This window comes from Seriola lalandi, unplaced genomic scaffold (genome assembly GCF_002814215.2).
Source record: "Seriola lalandi dorsalis isolate HSWRI2012SDOR001 ecotype SW California unplaced genomic scaffold, Sedor1 jcf7180002054606, whole genome shotgun sequence".
Lineage (NCBI taxonomy): Eukaryota > Metazoa > Chordata > Actinopteri > Carangiformes > Carangidae > Seriola > Seriola lalandi.
The window spans coordinates 1833111-1851674 of NW_019525159.1; the positions used below are offsets into that span (position 1 = coordinate 1833111).

Below are 18564 nucleotides of genomic sequence, written 5' to 3' on the forward strand. Positions count from 1 at the left end.
ATTCCCAACTAACAGGTTTGATACGCAGAGGCAGGCTGGTGTTGGAATTTCCTCTCTCGTCTAATCATTTTATAAATGTAGGTGGACTAGTTTTGGACATACATTGCAGATAATATCTCTTATTCTTTGTGGCAAGATTAAGACATCAAGAGAGGCATAAAATATTTATTGCTCAGCTGTTACAGTAAGTTGTAGAGTATTGCTGCTATTTTTATGATAACCTCCATTCATATCTGAAAGGAAACGCATTTGTTTGTCCGTCTTTTATATATCTTTGTATATCTCTGCCTCAGACGTCTTATTGACTTTTACATGTTAACCGTTAGAACGCTGAAAAATCTAAAGGCGCATCCATTAGCCAGTGTTTATACTTTCTGTATTTTCTGTCCAGGCATAAACAAAGATAACTCATCGTTAACAGACCGCGTCTCCATTGTCTTCTTCGTCAGAGGAAGCAAATAACAGCAGTTCTTGAATGCCTTCGGCGATCAAGCTAAGCTGAGAGCAGCAGAGTCGCCGTACCAAGCAATCCTTTACACTCAGTGTCATCCGTTGTGTTGTCACCACTATAGAAAGGAGGATGACAAATAAAGACAAAATGGCCTTTAAACACAGCCAGTCTCCATAGTGCAGGATGGATTGAGCACACGCATGCAGATTCTCACTGTGATGGTTAGTGCTCAATATTAAATCAGAGCGTGAATGTGAAATAGAACAAGGCAGTATGTTTTTGTTTTCTTTTGACGTGTATTCATCCAAATATTCTGCACGTTTGCATATGTAAGCCATCCGCACCAAAAAAAAAAAAAAAAAAGAGGATGAAAATCAAAGAAGACAAGCTAAATCTATCTTAAATCTCAAAGTCTATTTTTGCCTTTGGGCAACGCCATTTCCAATAGCTGCGAGACAACTGTGTGTTTTCTCACTGAAGATTAAGTCTGAATTCACATGAATATGAGGAGCAAACAGCTGGGGACTGTACTGCGCCCTCACAAGTTTTTTTGTGCTCTTGCAGCGATGAAACTGTTTGCCTAATTTAACCCATTTGAACAGCAGTGGAGCTGCAGGGCATGCATCTCTGCCACCTCTAAACCAGATTAGGCTGTCAAATACGCTTTTAGAGCATTTGATCCCCCCACCACCACCGCCACCACCGCCGCCTGTCATTGTGATGTAGAGCGGACTTGTTTTGTGAAAGACTAAATACACATCTTCCTTAAGAAAATATTAAGGAAAACGTTTCCTTATTGTCTTCACTCTTCACACTTTTCTTGCTATCTCTCGTTTTCTTTTTTTTTTTTCTTTGTAATGGCCACTAAGTAAGAACATCTAGCATCTCAATTCTGACAAGATTATTAAGAGACAGAGTTAATAGATTATGCTCAGTTCCTGATTAAAGCCGAGGGCACTAATGGGTGATTAGCAAAATGAATAGCATTCATTCAGAATGTGTGAACTTTAATTTGTAGGGGTGATCTATGTGCGGTATATAATGTGTGGGGAGATATATGTGCAGTTAGGTTTGAAGCATTTCATTTTTCTTTCATTTCCTCAAACCTGCTTACCTTGTACTTTTAATCCCCCAAGTATACTCAAGAGTGAAATATCATCACGCTGGTATTTAATGGTGTCATAAAATTCCCATTTGTAATAGCCCCCAGAGAGCACATATACTCAACCCTTCAAGTTTTATTTGTTACCGTCATATGCCTACATTCAGGGATGCAGCAGATATGCAGGTGTAAAAAAAGAAAAAGAGATAATATGCAAACAATCCATTAAATTTAATCTAGTAGTTGAATTTGATTGAACTTGCAAATTTGCTAGCACAAAAACACACGCACATCCACACTTGTCTGTAATGTGTCCTTTCGGCTTTTTCTTTTCAAACATTTAATGTATTAAATAAGTAACACGTCAACTGCCAGAATCAAATGTTTTTTTTTATGTATTTTCAATGAATGATCAAGTGCCAACTGATGTTAATTCTACTTATAATTATAATTCTAACAACATCCTCGTCAATAAGGTTCAGCAGATCTCTTGGCCTGCTCTCATTGTGCTGCCAGAGCAGAGGCACCACAGAGGAACTGACTGAAATTCATTTATCTGAAATGCAAATCCTCCCCCTCCCCGGCCCTTGTGTCTTCAGAGAGTTGTCTGAACAGAGAGGGTAAGTAGCTAGTGGGCTGTGCTAATGGCTAACCTTAAGTCCTTTCATTCAACCGCAGAGTGCTCCATGACAGTTCTGAATTACAGACAGCTATTCCCACGGCTCCGCCTCAGTGTGATGAATGGCCCCAATCTTGTTCTGCTGAGGAAGTTAGCATTACATTCATGAGATACAGTTAATGGATCTGAGAGTGGAGAGCTTTTCCTTTGAATAATGAACATATGGGACTTTGTCCAGAACACACGTGTGAACAATGCATAATGTTTATTGCACATTTATCCTCTTTTTCGTAGTGTTTGGCAGTGGTTCCTCCCTGGAGATCAGAAATAAGATTTCCACAGCTGATGTCACCATGTGTCAGTGTCTCACCCGCTATGTGAAAACATTCCATCTCACGAGGGAGATCTTTATTCCATAACATGATCTTCCTGTTATGAAAAGGCAGAATATGAGAATCAAATCTCATAATTAGAAACTAAGAGTTCAGTCACTGCTGGTGGTTGTTGATAGTGTTGGATTGTAAATCACCGTGTTGATCATCAAATAACTTTCGGGCATCCTTGAGGCAAGAGTTTAATGTTGAAAAGTCTATAAATTAAAGCCTGACATGAGAGAGAAGGTCTTCCAAATGTCAAAACACATCATTTAACAAGCCTAAGGTTCGTCCGCAGCTGATTTACCTGTTCGCTCTCCAGTTTGTTCCCCATCTGCATTAAAATCTTGTGCTTGATATTTTTCCCAAAAAAATCTAAAATAAAAAAAGCCTTGATAACCGCAGACCGGCTGCTGCTCCGGGGGCATCCGACGCTTTGGAGGTTTCACATTTAGCAGTGGTTAGCTTTCCAAACAGTTTCATATTTTACTGTTGATGAGAAAGGGGAGAAGAAAGCTATAAACACCCAGTAACAGATGTTGTCGAATGCATTCTAGACAGTTATCTGGTAGAAAAGCTTTGTCACAGTATTTTTATGAGACAAAATTGTTTTCCCCCCCTTTAACACTTGTAATTTTAAAACTGCTGAATTAAACAACAAACTGATAATTAGTCTGAAAACATTCAGGCTAACATCCCTATTTTTAGTAATAAGTGTCATGCCTTTCCAAACATCTCTCACACTGTTACTTCTAAGCCCCGGCTCAGTCATGTCTTTATTTCTGACTTGAATTTTCCTCCCTTTTAATTTCCCCGTCCTGTATTACGCAACCTTTATTAAAACCTACCAAATGAGGCCTTTAATTGCTTTTGTGACCCAAGGTTTATTACAAAGGAAAATCTTAATTTGTTTACTGCAGATCTCCGGCAGCTTGCAGAACAAAATGTACTGACGTGCAGTATTTGTCAGATATGTCTGTTGTTAGAGGATGATTTGAGCACTGTCCAGGCTGAGCAGTCCAGTCCGTGCTAAAAGGTCAAGAATTTCTTTTTTGTTGTCTTAATGTTTTTACCCTTCCTCACAGTCAGGGTAAAAGTCTGCTTCTCCGTCTACATTACAACATGATGTTTTCTTGCTTCTTCTGACTTTATTTGAGACACACACTTCGCCATTAACACTTGCACATCTTCTAAACACACTTCATTCACACTCAGGCTTTTGCTGACGGTGGTAAACGAGTATAATTGGGAATAACACTCACTGTGTTGGCTGCGACAGTCTGCAAAGTTGTCTAATGAAGTACCTTGTGATGGCCAAACGGTAAAGAAATTCTTCCCTTTATTTGAAGGGCTCCCGGAATATTAGGCAAAGCCAACAGTATTGTACTGTATGCTATACGATTCAAACTGCGCCTGAGTATGTAATGTAATGATAGCAAAAAAATAGTTATATAAAGTCAAATACATATAATAGTTAGAATGTACTTTGCTTACTAAAGTAGCGTTAACGCTTCTGTGTTAATATTTAATTTTGACAGTCACTGCTTCTTATTCTAATTGCTTGTAAGAAATATTATCTTTGTATAAAATGATAAAAATGTGAATGATATGAAAAATTAATTAAATGAACTTAGGTCTCTTGATTTTATTTTTTTAACATAACAATACTTGTCATTGTAAACAAAATAAACTGAGCCAGCAGAAAAGTTCATCAAGTGCAACCTCTCTTGTTTACATCTGACATGCATAATGCAACCCAAGTCCTGAACAGTGGGCTATTAAGTCTACGAGTTATTAATGGTAAGTAAAATGACATTTTTAATGGGGTCCATCTTTGTTATAGAATGCATCTGCTGTTGCTGCATTCATGCTTAATTAGTATTTCTTATGCTGGAAGAAATACAATTCATTAAAAATAACACTTCATAAATGAAATGCTGTGCTGTAAATTAGCCAAGTGTAATGATAGGATTTTGGACCCAATGTTCTCCATTAGGTGTGTGACCAGAGTGTGTGCAGTTTTCTCAGGTAAATGTGATTTGTGTAACTGAAACTGAAACTCTTAACAAAACGTTTACTTCTGGCAAAAGTTTGCGATATCATTTTGTAATTAGCCGCGCCTTCTTAGCACATCACATACATACACTGACTTCCCCATTACTCGTACGTCTGTCAGTCTCAGTGCCTTCAATGTCATTTCAAGGTTTGTGTGTATGAATGAAATTGAGATATTTCTGCTCCTCAAAGCCCATATCCTTAGAATATCTAACGCCACTAATTTACTACACATTCTATGTTAATTATCTCCATTTCTTTTCACTGCAACTTGTTCCGCACACGCTCCTTTTCAGTGGTTACACTCCTTATTGGCTGAAGGTGTGAAGGCGGAGTCACCTGCCACTCCCTTCCCACCTGTCCGTGTAGATTCTCACCAGGAGAGCATAACGCGTGGAGCTTTGCTTCTGGCATGAAATAAAACAACACAGACTTCGACTCAATAAAGTGTCTTCGTATTCAAGTAGTAAGATGAGTTGTAATAATGGTTCTAAGATTTAAAAAAACAACCATTTTTTTTCCCCCATCAAATAAGATAATTAGCATATTTCATTTCGCTTTGTTTGTATCCCTGACTCTGTTCTCAGCTGCACTCTTCTCCTCTCTCATCTCTGCCATCTTGCTGTCTTTTTGCCTCCACGCTGACGCCTGATCCTGATTAAAATGCACACGCTGACCTCTGCGCCCGACTCTCTTCTTCTCTCTCCCTAATCTGTGCCTTCCTCCTCACCCTCTCTCTACGTATCCTGCCCACCACCTCTTCCTCCTTCTTCTATCTCCCTTTTCTCGCAGTGTCCTGAGGGGCTGAGGCCAATGAAAGATGGCTCAGGTTGCTATGACTACTCCAGGGGCATTGACTGCACGGATGGCTTCAATGGAGGCTGCGAACAGCTGTGTCTACAGCAGCTTGTGCCCCTTGAAGATGACCCCAGCTCCAGCAACGTGCTTATGTTTTGCGGGTGAGAATGACTAACAGTGAAATATTTAATGGTGTCTGAAGGCTGGAAATAAAGGTTCCTCGTGAATGAGACGTCATGAGTGATATCTCAATAAGGAAAGGAAGGAAGTGAAGGAAATGATATATGTCAGTGAGAATTAACAAAGTCACTTCTATATGTGATGAAAGACATTCACCCAAGATTGCATACAGTTTAAAAAGCATTGTTTGAATATACATACTGTATGTATCCTAATCATAGAGGTTTTACAATACTACTTGGTTCATGGGTCACTATTTTGCAGGCAAGCTTTTATAAATCCTTTCATATGGTGTACATTTAAGCAACTGTTTGAATAGTACAAATACAAGCAAGCATGTACATCAGTGGGTACAGTAAATTCACAGGGTACCCCCCCCCCCCCACACACACACATTTGTCTGCACAGAAGCTTAAATTGTTCAACGCATGTGTTGGAGGATTAAACCTGAAATCTTGGACCATGCCGACTGCACTCCCTGCACATTATTCAGCGATACATTCACTCTGTGAGCGCCCTCTCCCCCATCCCACATGTTTTCCACTGAGCTGATATAATGGATGTGGACTTGGGAAGGTTTTTTTTTTTTTTTTTTTTTTAATCTTCTCAGCACCTGCCCTAGAATTACTGTAGATTGTATCACATGGCATAGTAATCTCCAGGGAGTTTCCATTTGAAAAGGGTTATCCGGCGGCCATGAAAGGCTATGCAGCTGGTCACCAACAATGTTACACTGTTGCATTCCAGCTGTTTTTCTTTTTTTTTTTACTAACGGGTCTAATATGTAGCAAGAAATCATGTTCCACACCATTATGCCACCACTACCTTTTACCCCTTATACACCAGCTAGCATGAATCAGTTCATTCAGGCTGTTTGTGTCATGTGTCACACTTGCCACCTCTACTCCCTGCTAGTTCTCACTTTCCATTTTATTTACAACTGTCATCTTTGAGCGGATTTGTACATACATTTTGTGGTGTAGATGATTCCAAGCAGTAATACAGGCCAATTTGGAGATGATGATCTGGTAATACAGAAATGTAATATATAACATATATGTCCTTATTTCAAGAGCAATATTGCCATATATTTCATCTATAAGGGGATCTATTATTATCACAAATATATATGTCCTGTGGTTATATGAAGATATAACTTTATAACATAATGAAATACCCATAGTAAAATTTGTATATGTACATATATTAGAAATATCTATATGATGAATTTTTATATGATATAACAGGTTGTAACCATATATATTAATGACATATGTTTAATTCATATTTGAACAATATACATATAAAAATTCTATATGCTTATGTTACGCTTTCCTTATTAATTTGTCATTAATTTTAAACATGTCTGCCTCCCCTTTCTGGAAAAGTGGAATAATACCAGCAAATATTGACAAGCTTTTGGATGGATGTATATTAATGTAACATATGTCTACAATATAAGTATACATACATAAACATACATATTTATGTGAAATTGTTCCGCTTTCTAATAGGTCTCACATATAATCTTTACACATATGTTTTTATTTTATATGTACATATATTTCATCTATGGAAATTCAATATATGCACATATGTAACATTTGCGTGTGTGGAAACAAAATGAGGATCGAGTAACATTGATTATAGTGCATTGGATATTGCTGAATCTGAGTCCCATTTCTGTAATGACTGACACAAAGAAACTATAGTATGCACACTTGTATGTATGCAGCTCCTGACAATTCTTGGGTTTCTGGCAACTGGGAACTTAAAAGACGGAGCAGATTGACAGGTGAAGGAAATCCTAATTCTCCTTGAGATTTGTCAGGTCTACAGTGTGGGATGGCATAATTTTTCTCCCAGAACATTCCCCTTACTCTACGGGCGAACAGGCCAGTATGAAAAATGCAATTTGCAGCAATGTCCACTTTCCCTGATCTCCTCAGTACAATTGACTGGTCTCACTTTTCAATAAGGGTATATGCGCAATGGCACGCGTCAAGCCATGATTGATTCTTTTATTGATCGGTCCAGTGTGTAATGACTAACTGCTCGTTAGAACTGGACTGTAAAATTAATAGATAAAATTAATACACTGCACTGCCTGGAATAGCATGGCCTTGATCTGTGGTTGGACGAACCGCTGGTTTCCAGAAATGGCAAATACCTTCAAGCCCCAGGAAAACACTGCACCACCAGGTCTATCGGATTTTCAGGACAGTGTTGCCAACAATGGCAGAGTCCTCCTTCCCACTGAGGCGCTGAGACCTGATCATCTGCATGAGCCCAAATCTCAGCGCCAGCTAACAGCGACGGATACTCAACCTTGTCTGTAAGGGAGGATTATGCAATTAAATGAAGGAGATACGATAATTTGTGACTGATTACATGGTCTGCTGAATGCTGCGCCATTGGAATCTGTTTTAAAACTGTTTCCAGCAGAGTGCTTGTGTCCACAGTCCCCACAGTGACAACTGCAGGTATACTGCTTTAGTAATGTAAAAGGCATATTCGTTATTACTAGCTTGCTTTTCCAGTCATTTTTATGTGAACATCCTTTGTAATGAACAGGGTTAAAAGAAAAGGGCTTAGATACTGCCATGGTTGTTTTACTCAAGAGTATTTTTTTTTAATCTGTAGATCAAAGTAGTAAAATGGGAACATCTTTGTTTGGGTTCAAACAGTGTCAGCCTTTCAGAACTCTTGTTTTGCATTTTGCTTTATCATCAACCTGCAGCATTTATGCCACAATTCATCTCATAACGTTCGGCATCTGGCCAGTAACTGTACAGACTGTACGTATCCTTTCACCTCAAGTGTAAATAGGTCCACATACATTACATTTTATACATTGCACTGACAGCTTTTCGCTTCCACTCAGGTGCGTGCAGGAGTACAAACTGGCAGGGGATGGGCGCTCCTGCCTCCTGCAGTCAGACAACTGTGAAGGACCCAAATGCCCAAGGCAGGATGTCCACTTCAATGACACCCTGTTTGGTGAGATGCTGCATGGATACAACAACAAAACCCAGCAAGTCAACTTGGGACAGATATTCCAAATGACCTTCCGGTAACTAGTGTACAAGTATACACATTTACACTTACACAGATACATAATAGAGGTGATTTCCATTGAAAACTACCATTTATTTTCTTATTGTTACTGACTCAACAACATGTGGCTCTTTCCTTTTATTTGATCTGATCCGTTATCATGTTTTGTCTCATACGTTCGTGCTTGTTTTCTTCCCCTATTCCTCTGTCTCTGTTGAGAAAAAAACATTATTTTATTATTTCCATCCACAAGTGTAGATTCCACTTACAATCTTCCCATGAGACTTGTTGTTTCTCATCTTAACTGTTTACATTTTTCCTGCATCTCCAAAGACACATCATCGGGAGTAATGGTCGTCTTTTATCAGTTTTGGGTTTGCCGTTGGGGTGCTTGCATCTGCATTTGCACAGATGTGCATGTGAGAGAGAGGGAGAGGGGGAGAGGGAGAGAGAGGGATGAGAGAGTGATGTCTGAGTGAGGATTGAGACTTATCCCATGGCAGTTCTCACTAAACTGTCAGCCCTCTGAAAACCTGGCTCTGTCTGATAAGTCACATGCTGTTTGTGGCGAAATGCTCCTGTAATCACAGAGAGATGATGAGGGTCTGTCTATGCACCAATCCAGTACGCGCAGAAAAACACGCTCAACCTTTATCTCACATTTTCTGTCTGTCTTTTATTTACCCACTCTCTCTCTCTCTCACTCTCTCTCTCTCTCTCTCTCTCTCCTTCTCACACACACACACACACACTATACATCGCCACATTTTGTTTTTCAAGTAACCATAATAATCTGTTAATCTGTATACGTCATAATAGTTGTGCTTGACTAAACACATCCATAAGATCTGTCTGCTGTAGGTCTTTGGGGTTAGGTTTCTGTAACATATATTAATATGAAGCAGGATTTCTACAGGTTAGATGTCACGCTGGATGCTCCTTTCATGGACTCGGAGAACAAATGAACTGTTTTCCTTTTATACATTTGTTTAAATGATCACAAATTAATTTGAAATCCAGACAAAGTTTATTTGAATGTATGGAGAATTTATTTGGGCATAATCAAATGTATTAATATTGAGATCTCCAGATTGCCTTGGTAACAGCTGTGCTGTTATTTTGTGAAGTCCTCAGTCTGGAAATATTATAAATCACATAATTCTTCAAAGCACTCAGCATTTAATGACAGATAAGTGAATGAAACATGAACTTTTTGATTAATATTGTTTAATTTTGAACATAAATGTCTTTCAGAAGAAGTAATGCTAAATGACATGAAGTTGAATTTATTAGAGTTTTAAAACACTAGTTTACTATAGTGTCTGTATCTGTCTTTGAAGATGCCTTTGGGATGTGGGCGCCCTTAATTTCCCAAGTATGCAGCGTCTACAAGTCTTTTCTCAGAGAATAAAAAATTCTTCAACATAAGGGAACACTTTCACAAATGCCTTAAAGAGATTTCAGCCATTTAGCAGAGCATGCAGAACAGGGTGGTAAAGGTTATGTTGTTTTACCTCCCTGACGTGTCTTTGCATGGATTTGCACTGAAGAACACGGATAGAAATAAAGAGCTATGGTTTTTAAAGGGGAGCCAGTATCTATGATCACCCAAAGAGTTATAAAGCTAAAAGGGGCTTGATATCCATCTTAAGAGAATTTGTAGGAATGACTGACAGTTCTTTTCCCATATTAGGCTGTAGATCTAAGAGCCTAATGTTTCCCAAAGGTTCAAGGGGCTAAACCAGTTGGGAAGTACCTCAAATACACCAAACAGGGCACAGTTTGACAGATAAAACAAAGGCGCAGTCTGAGGATTTGAGAACTGGGGAGAGCAGACAGTCTTGATCCATTTGCCCTCAAGCAGTGGAGAGCACAGTGGGTCTTCTGTCTGTAGACTCCAGCTCTACACACTGGGTTACATCAAACTATGGCCAGTAGTGGGATTTGCAGTCAAGCCAGGTCTCTGGTGGGTTCATACACATGACAGCTTTAAACTAGTCAAACACCATGGCAGCCCGGACACTCGCTACACAAGCAATAACACATCTGATTATCTTCATATGGAGGACACAAGTGCATATAATTCATGTCGTACACTTTGCATCTCGTCCGGAAGCTGTTGTTCTTTTTCTCACATATATTACAACTAGCCTAAAAAAGAAAGGATATCAAATTTCTGCGATACTGCAAAACAAATACTCATTAACTAAATGACAAGATTACAAAACATTTACTGCAGCAGCAGTTCAGCTCTACCTGAGAAAATAAATTTGCTTGTTTGTTAGGCGTGTCATAAAATTGTAAAATTTTTGCAGAAAGATTTGTAAAAGACGGAGTTTCCCTACATCCCCTTGCATAGGCTACCTATATTTTTTTTTTGTGTGGTGCACTTTGAGACTTCTATACGACAGAGACCAAACCCCCTTCCCACCTCAACCTTCATTTCATTACACCTGCGCAATTTGCACCTGCTCCTAGAGGCTCGGAAAATTTCCATGCTAATTGCGAGATGCACACTCAGCCACACGTATCTCGTTCCCTGCAGTTAGAGGCACACATGGCTGATTACATGTAGATGACAGGCAAAGTGCACTTCCAGGCTGATGTGACTTTTCTATTTTTTTTTTTTTTTTTTTTGATAGATAACACGAATGTCTCTGGGTGCAGAGCGTGTCTGAAATGAAGCGCAAAAAGCATTTATGCAAACCGGCCTACTGTACACAGTTCAGCAGTTACTGAAGAGGGCAGGCGAAAGAAAAGAAGAAAAAAAAGAAAAGAAAGGGGAGGAAGAAAGAAAGAAGTTACTTGCTGAATCCATGATTGAACTCATCATGAAATTGGGGAGGAAAACAAAAAAGAAGCAAGCTTTGTGTATTGTTCACCAGTTGGTATTTCATACGCATCCCCACTGCGCTTCTGTCTTTGTTTTATGTGCTTGATCAAATTTATTTCAGGTAATATTTTGAAAGTCACGTTTTTCTTGCGCTATTCATCATTCTAAGTTTAACCAGACAAGCTGAGCACACAGGAGCATAATACTCCACTCCCCGTGCCTCTAATTAAACATGTGTATTACTGCATGTCATCTCACTAAAGTACTCATTCTCCTTATCAAATCCACTGTGTCTTTTGTCAAAAAAAAAGGAACAATAGCTTTGTCTTCAGAACAACTCGGTCCCGCAAGATTCTACCTCACGCTCGGTACATACGCTCCTCTTATTCATAGCAATATGTTACAGTTGTTATCCTCATCATTTTCTCCACTTTCCTGCATACTGCCTTTGATATGCAGATGCAAGTCTTATCACACAGCCCTGCATCCCTTTCTTTCCCTCACCTCCACTGTCTACTCACCTCCCTCTCCCCAACTACCCCACTCCCTCGCATTAGCATCTCAAAGTGAAATATTAGATGATTGAGATAAATTACCGTGCATGATTGGAGTCACAGCTTCGCAGGTTGTGTTTTAATGTGAAATATTACCTGTGATTTATGAATGTGTTGCATACATTTTGGTTCAAAGTGATCGCACTTTGAACAGCCTCTTGAAGCGGTCTCAGGGAATGAAGTTTGCAAAATGCTGTTATGAAATTACAGACTAATACAAAGCCATGCAGGCGTGCAATCCGGATGATAACAGTACATGTCTTAAGGTGAATGTTGGAGGCTGAGAACAGTTCCTCTACAATGTGATTGCGATGCCGCTATGTAAAGATATGAAAACATCATCCGCCCAACAGAGAATGCGTAAAGGTAAGTATCTAATTTCAATTTCAAAAGTTCAGATCATTCAGATATTGAAATGCAAACAAGCCTTCTCCTCAGAATCCCGCCCTTTTTTATTTAGAGTTCAATTTTGTCTTTTGTGCCTTTAATTGCATAGTAATAACATCTTGTCACATCACAAATGGAGACATATGGACACACACACATACACACACACACACACACACACAAACCAAATGATTTGGAGAGGAGTGAATGTGAATGTGTGTAGGGCATTGATAGTGGCTATCCATCAGTTCCAAGAGGAACATTTTTGGCCTTGTCAACTGTCACAACACACACACACACACACACACACACACACACACACACACACACACACACACACACACAAACTATACAGGGATTTAAATTGAGAAATAGCAGATAGGCAGCAGTCAATAGTGGTGATTCAGTGGAGAAACACATACAGTACACACTTACATTGACACACTGTCGGTGCATTGAGTGGTACAAAGTAGAGGTGTTTGGACCAGATCTGAAATAGTCTCCTTGTGAAAAAAACCCACCTGAACCCAACGTATATAAATAATTAAAAAAAAAAAAGAAGAACCTGATCTAGAGAGCACCTTGGCAGTTTGAACCTGATCTGAAAAAGGCCTGCAGATAATTAGACCTGATCTGAAATGTGGTCGACCTGATCAGATCCCACTAGGGAGAGAATACTAACACCGACAGCAGCATGATGCACCACCACCTACCAAGCAGCAGCAGTGTTGGAAAGAGCAGCAACATATCATCTTTCCCTGCTCTTCGCAGATCACACTCTCTGTCTCACCTCTGAGAAGACTTTTTTTTTTTTTTTTTTTTTCTTCCAGCAATCACCGCATGAGAGAGCTGATAGTAAGTCTGCTTGGCTACACTCTGCTATTCAACATATTGACAGACACCTGAAACCAGCTGCAATGGAAGAGAACCTTCCCAGACCTGAGTACTGATAATGATAATTGTATTCCTGTCTGGAAAGAGAACACAATTGCATTAAAATTTGCAGTAATGGCATAATGAAAAACATCATTTATCTTCTGGAGATGTAAAATCCTTCGAGATAGATGATTGAAGTCACTTAGAGTAAATATTTCAGCACACACATCACCCCTGAGAAATGGGTCCTGTCCAAAATCAAGCTTTAAAATGTCTTCACGTTTTGATGGACTCACAGTCCGTCCTGAGCTTTTTCCATTCCCTACAAAAAGGTTTCACATCAAGAGTGCGCCGCAGCGAACAGCTGTTAGAAGTTAGAGGTTGTGACAAAATGAGAAGCGGTGGTTGAGAAAGGAGAAGAAAAAGAAGTTTCACCTGCTTTGTGAAGGTGATGCCTTCTTGTCACTCCCATGTCAAACTTTTTTCTTTTCTTTTTTTTTCACAAAAAGGAGAAGATCCAGTCAGGAAGAAAAGAGACAAAACCGCTTTTGATAGGCACTCTGCTAACTCCTCATCACCGCTCACCTCTCAGACTAAGACGACACCACAACATGAATAATTTGTGAATCTGGCAGCCCACAAGGCTCCCGGGCATAAACACAGCCATATTTCCATGTTCCTCTGTAATTTTCAGTAATTATCTCCTTGGTGCACACACGGAAGCTTCTACTGGGGAGTTGAGTCAACAAACATTATAAGGTAATTTCTTCCCACATAATGAGTGAAGGGTTAAGCTGCTCAAAGATGATGAGAAGCTTCTTAATGCTCCCCCTGAAATAAGTGGTCTGCTTGCTCCTTCTGTTTTTTAAGAGCTCCCAGCATTGAATCTAGTGTTTACTTATTTATTCTTGCCTGCGTGTGTGTGTGTGTGTGTGTGTGTGTGTGTGTGTGTGTGTGTGTGTGTGTGTAGTGGATCATGAACTCACGTAGAGCTATGTGTGTTTCTGGGTAGCTTTATGACTGTGATATTCTGTGATGTTGAATGTGTTTATGCATATATTTAATGACTTCAGTCATTAGCTCACTCACTGAATACACACTGTATAGCTATGCATATTTAGTTGCTTTTACATAGATTTACAAAAGCAGCAATACACAAAATGTGACTGCTAGCTCAGCATGGAACATTGAAAATTGGGACAGTATATTTACTTATTCAGTGTAGTGGGTGAAGTTTAAAGGGCCATTTTGCCATTTGTATGTATGGAGGTCAGTTGTAGAATGTTTTCTGTGGCTCTGGGGAGAGTTTCTGTAGCTGAGATAATCCCTTATGATATCAGCAGTGTTATCAATTCAACTGAAAGGTGCATGAAAGTTTTTCGGAAAAACAATGTTGCCAAAGCGTCAAAATTCAATTTCAATACCAAGATGAATATTCATGGGCATATTAATTATATATTTACATTATATTGTTTGCATGTGCGTGTGTTTGTGTGTGTTTAGGTCATTCACTGCCCCTCAGGTTGTGGCATTATGATATATATTGGGCTGCAGGATGTGCTCTGTCTCGTTATTTAGTTCATTGAAATTTGGAATTACAGAATTGAATTGGTTTAAGTAAATGTTCTTTAAGTCATTGAATGATTTACAATTCTCTGCTTGGGCTTGGAAATGAGGTGATTTGTTTTTTTCTTTTTTTTTTTACAGAAAGCCTGCATTACAAACTGGGTTAACATATCCAGGTATAGATTGTATGTTAATACCAGGTGAACACAGGGTCTAAAAATCAGGATATAATGACCTCCTCCACATTAGTATTGGTGATTGTTCTTGAAATATATCTATTGTCTATTCTTTAACTAACTTTGTTTTAGTCTCCAACTTTATCACTAGCCTTAAGTGCAATACTAAATCACTGTTTTCTACTAAGTTTGTATAAGTATCCCCTCTCAGCAAAGAGGGCTTTTCACTTTGTCTTTAACTTGTATATATAGCTACACTGTGACTAACAGCTGCTGAGAAAAAAAAGTCTTGTTTTTCTCACATGCTTAATTTTTTGGGGGGAAAATTGAACTTCTCAACTTTTTAAGTCTTGCTTATGTGATCAAGTAACTTTTACTTTTACGAAGTCTTTCCCTCACACACTGCAGCAGCTGACTTCCTGGAAAGTTTTTGCTCATATTCACACAATGATGACTTAGTGGAGAGAATTTAGCAAAAAAAAAAAGATGTATGTGCAAGAGGAACTCTTAAAGCCTCAGTGATTCCTCCATCTTTGAGGCTTAGAAGACATAAGGTGAACATGTTTGGGAGATTGCAGAGGCTTTTGCGCGTGTGTGTGCCGAAACATTTGTGTGGGCTTGTGTTTACCTTTGTGTGGGTATGCGTTGGCTTGTGTGACTCAGCGCACATGCATACGTGAGTGTGATCATTCCCGAGGCGGTTGCTCTCTCTCTCTGCTCAATAACTCACATGGCAAGGCAGGACCTAATAGACCCTAGCCTAATATCAGCTAATGTCAGAGAGGCTTATGGCTGACTACCTGCTGTTTGAGAGAGAGAGAGAGGTGGATTGTTGGAGGCAGCGATAAGGGTTGAGAAGGAGAATGAATAGGGAAATAAATGGAAAGAGAAAAGGCTAAATCAAAAGAGCAAAGCTGAGCAAAAGTTGGAGAGCGAGACACTGGGAGAGAGTGCAGAGAGTGAGAGAAATGCAAAAGAGGAAAAACACAGATAGCAGTAACACAGCATATGAGGCTTCTTAAGCATGCTGGACTGTGAGGCAGTTATCAGACATCACACACACACACACACACACACACACACAGGTAGAGCTCAACCGCGCAGGAGAGTAAATGCATACACATAGCTCATGTTGCAAGGCATATGCAGCTTGAAGCAGGCTGCGTCTGCCCATCTACACTCATTTCACTTTATTCAGACGTACTGCTTCATTTGTCGTCTCAAATTAATCAGCGCCATGTAGATTACTGTCAAATATTGGTTCACCTGATGTGTGTCCTGCTGCTGTCTGAAAAGTATAATTACACATTATATCCATAATCACTCAACCAACTATAGCTACTGTACCTGTAGCCGTTACCTTTGGTATTAAAGATATTTATTTTCCCATCATTAATCATTTTAAGCGACTGCATGGAGATTCATCCTCGTGTCTTGTTGAGTTGCTCCAGTTCTGTTCAGGAGATTTGTGGAAAGTGTGTTATTGGAACGAACACAGGCCTAAACGGCTTCAATGATCATTACAAATTCTACTGATCAGATCAGTTCTTCCACATACTGTGTCCTGACATGAGACAACAAGGCTGCTGCTACTAACTTGTATGAGACTGACGGAGGCCGCTGTTTACATGCAAGCTCATGCATTTGAAAAGAGCTTTGCCTGTCAGCCTATTTTGCCAATATTCATAAATGATTTGCTGTGTCATGTTTTGTGAAAAGAGATAACAACTAGACGACCCATTTAGACACAAACAAATTTGAAAAAAAAAAAATCTATTCCCATCATTTCCATTTTTGCAGAATTTTATTATTCTCAAAAAGACCCTTTTATTGTGAGGTAAATGGTGGTGAAATCATGAATACCCCTTTCTACATATTGTAGTTCCTTGCTGGACCTTATTCTGAAAGGCAATTATAGCAGCGGGTTCTGTACACAGTTCAACTTTACAAGTAGTTCCATTTCTCCCCATGGTGAGAAGAGGTGTTTGCTCAAGTGTTTTCCAAATCGTTACTGCTCTTGTCAGTTACAGCTCAGTGTTTCCCAGAGTGTTTTCTATAGTTTCTCCCAGTCCGGTGGAAGGAGGTGTGTGAATCTCAAACTGTCGTGACAGGAGAGTTTGACCACGCTATGACCGGTGGGTATACGCCAGGGTACACTGATGATACTGGAGATTGCCATTGTTGGCTTTGTTTTCCAGCCATTGTCACTTACGGTAATTCAGCTCTTCAGAAAAGACAGAGACGAGCGGGGAGGAGGAGGAAGAGGAAGGGGGAGGCAGGAGAACGGCTGCACGTGGGGAATGGTGCTGATGGTCACCTGCCTGCCTGTATCAAATACTGTGCTTTTTACTTAAAACCTAATAATATTTATAGACGGAGAGAGAGGATGCAGGAGTCCAGCGCCATGTATGGACAGAGATTTATGACTCAGAGGTTTAATTTTTGAAGTGTTTGCCACCTGTGGTCCAGCAGATCTAGTTTAACATAGTCTTGTTCAACTAAAGCACAAATTCATTCATTTTTTTTTTTTTATTGATTAAACAGCCTCTTCATTTGTCTACTCAGAGACTTTGCAATTACACTGAAAATTTGACAGCATAGTCAATTTTTTTTTTTTTTTTTTTGGGTGAAAATCAATCCCAAGCTTCTCTCTGAAACCTTTACGTTGTGAAGTTATAAATTTCTATTTTGCATAAATTATGCTGCGGGAGCATCCAGGGACAAAGACAATGATTTTGTGTATTTAATTAACTTAGCTGGTGATGCTGTTGTGCAGTCGGGCTAGACTGATAAAATCACTTGCATGTGCAGCAGCCAGCGAATCAATAGTAGACTGGAGGGTGAAAAATGAGAATATGCAGCACAAAGCATTAAACCCTCCTCAGCCTGGGACTGTGATGGAGCTGCTTCACAGGGGGTAGCTAACAATGCTCGGCCTCCAAAATGGCCTCAGCTGCCTCCCATTTCCTCTGAGGAAAAACTGTATGTAATTTGTGGACCAGGGGTAAATCCTGAATTGGTGGCTAGATGATTTTAGTATTGATTAATGAACTACTACGACTGTCTTCACTCTTCCCCTCTCTCCACCTTTTTCTCCCCCTATCACCCTGGCCTGCTTCTTCTTCTTTTTTTTTTTTTTTAAGATTGTTGCCTTGTACTGTAAATTTACCATTCATAAATTATTCATAAATATAATTTCCTAAATAGATGGCACTTGAGTTTTATTCAACGTTATGAAGTTTGCTACAATGAGTATTCGCCCACATTCACCTCTGCAAGGCCACACACTATAAAGCGGTTTATTCCCACTTCCTGCCCTTCAAGATTGGGCCACAAAAACACAGCTCTGCTTCGGTTAGTCATATCACGTTGATAGACAGAAAAGCAGATAACATAATAGCATTTAATCATGCCTCCGTGCCAGTCATATCACTCTGTAATTACACTGTAAAATAAAAGAATACAAAGACTGCCGCGCTCTCTTGGCCCATTACAGCAGATCAAATACAAAATGATAAGATGGAGGAAAAATTGCA

General features: G+C 39.5%; 1 protein-coding gene across 1 annotated transcript in view; it reads left to right on the forward strand.

Annotated features, from left to right (window-relative positions):
- astn2 (astrotactin 2) overlaps nt 1-18564 on the forward strand; it is a 253457-nt gene that overhangs the window by 163316 nt on the left and 71577 nt on the right. Inside the window, exons 12-13 of the mRNA XM_023419585.2 lie at nt 5394-5560; nt 8464-8652. Of these exons, the coding sequence (XP_023275353.1) occupies nt 5394-5560; nt 8464-8652 (356 nt within the window). The remainder of the gene's footprint in view (nt 1-5393; nt 5561-8463; nt 8653-18564) is intronic.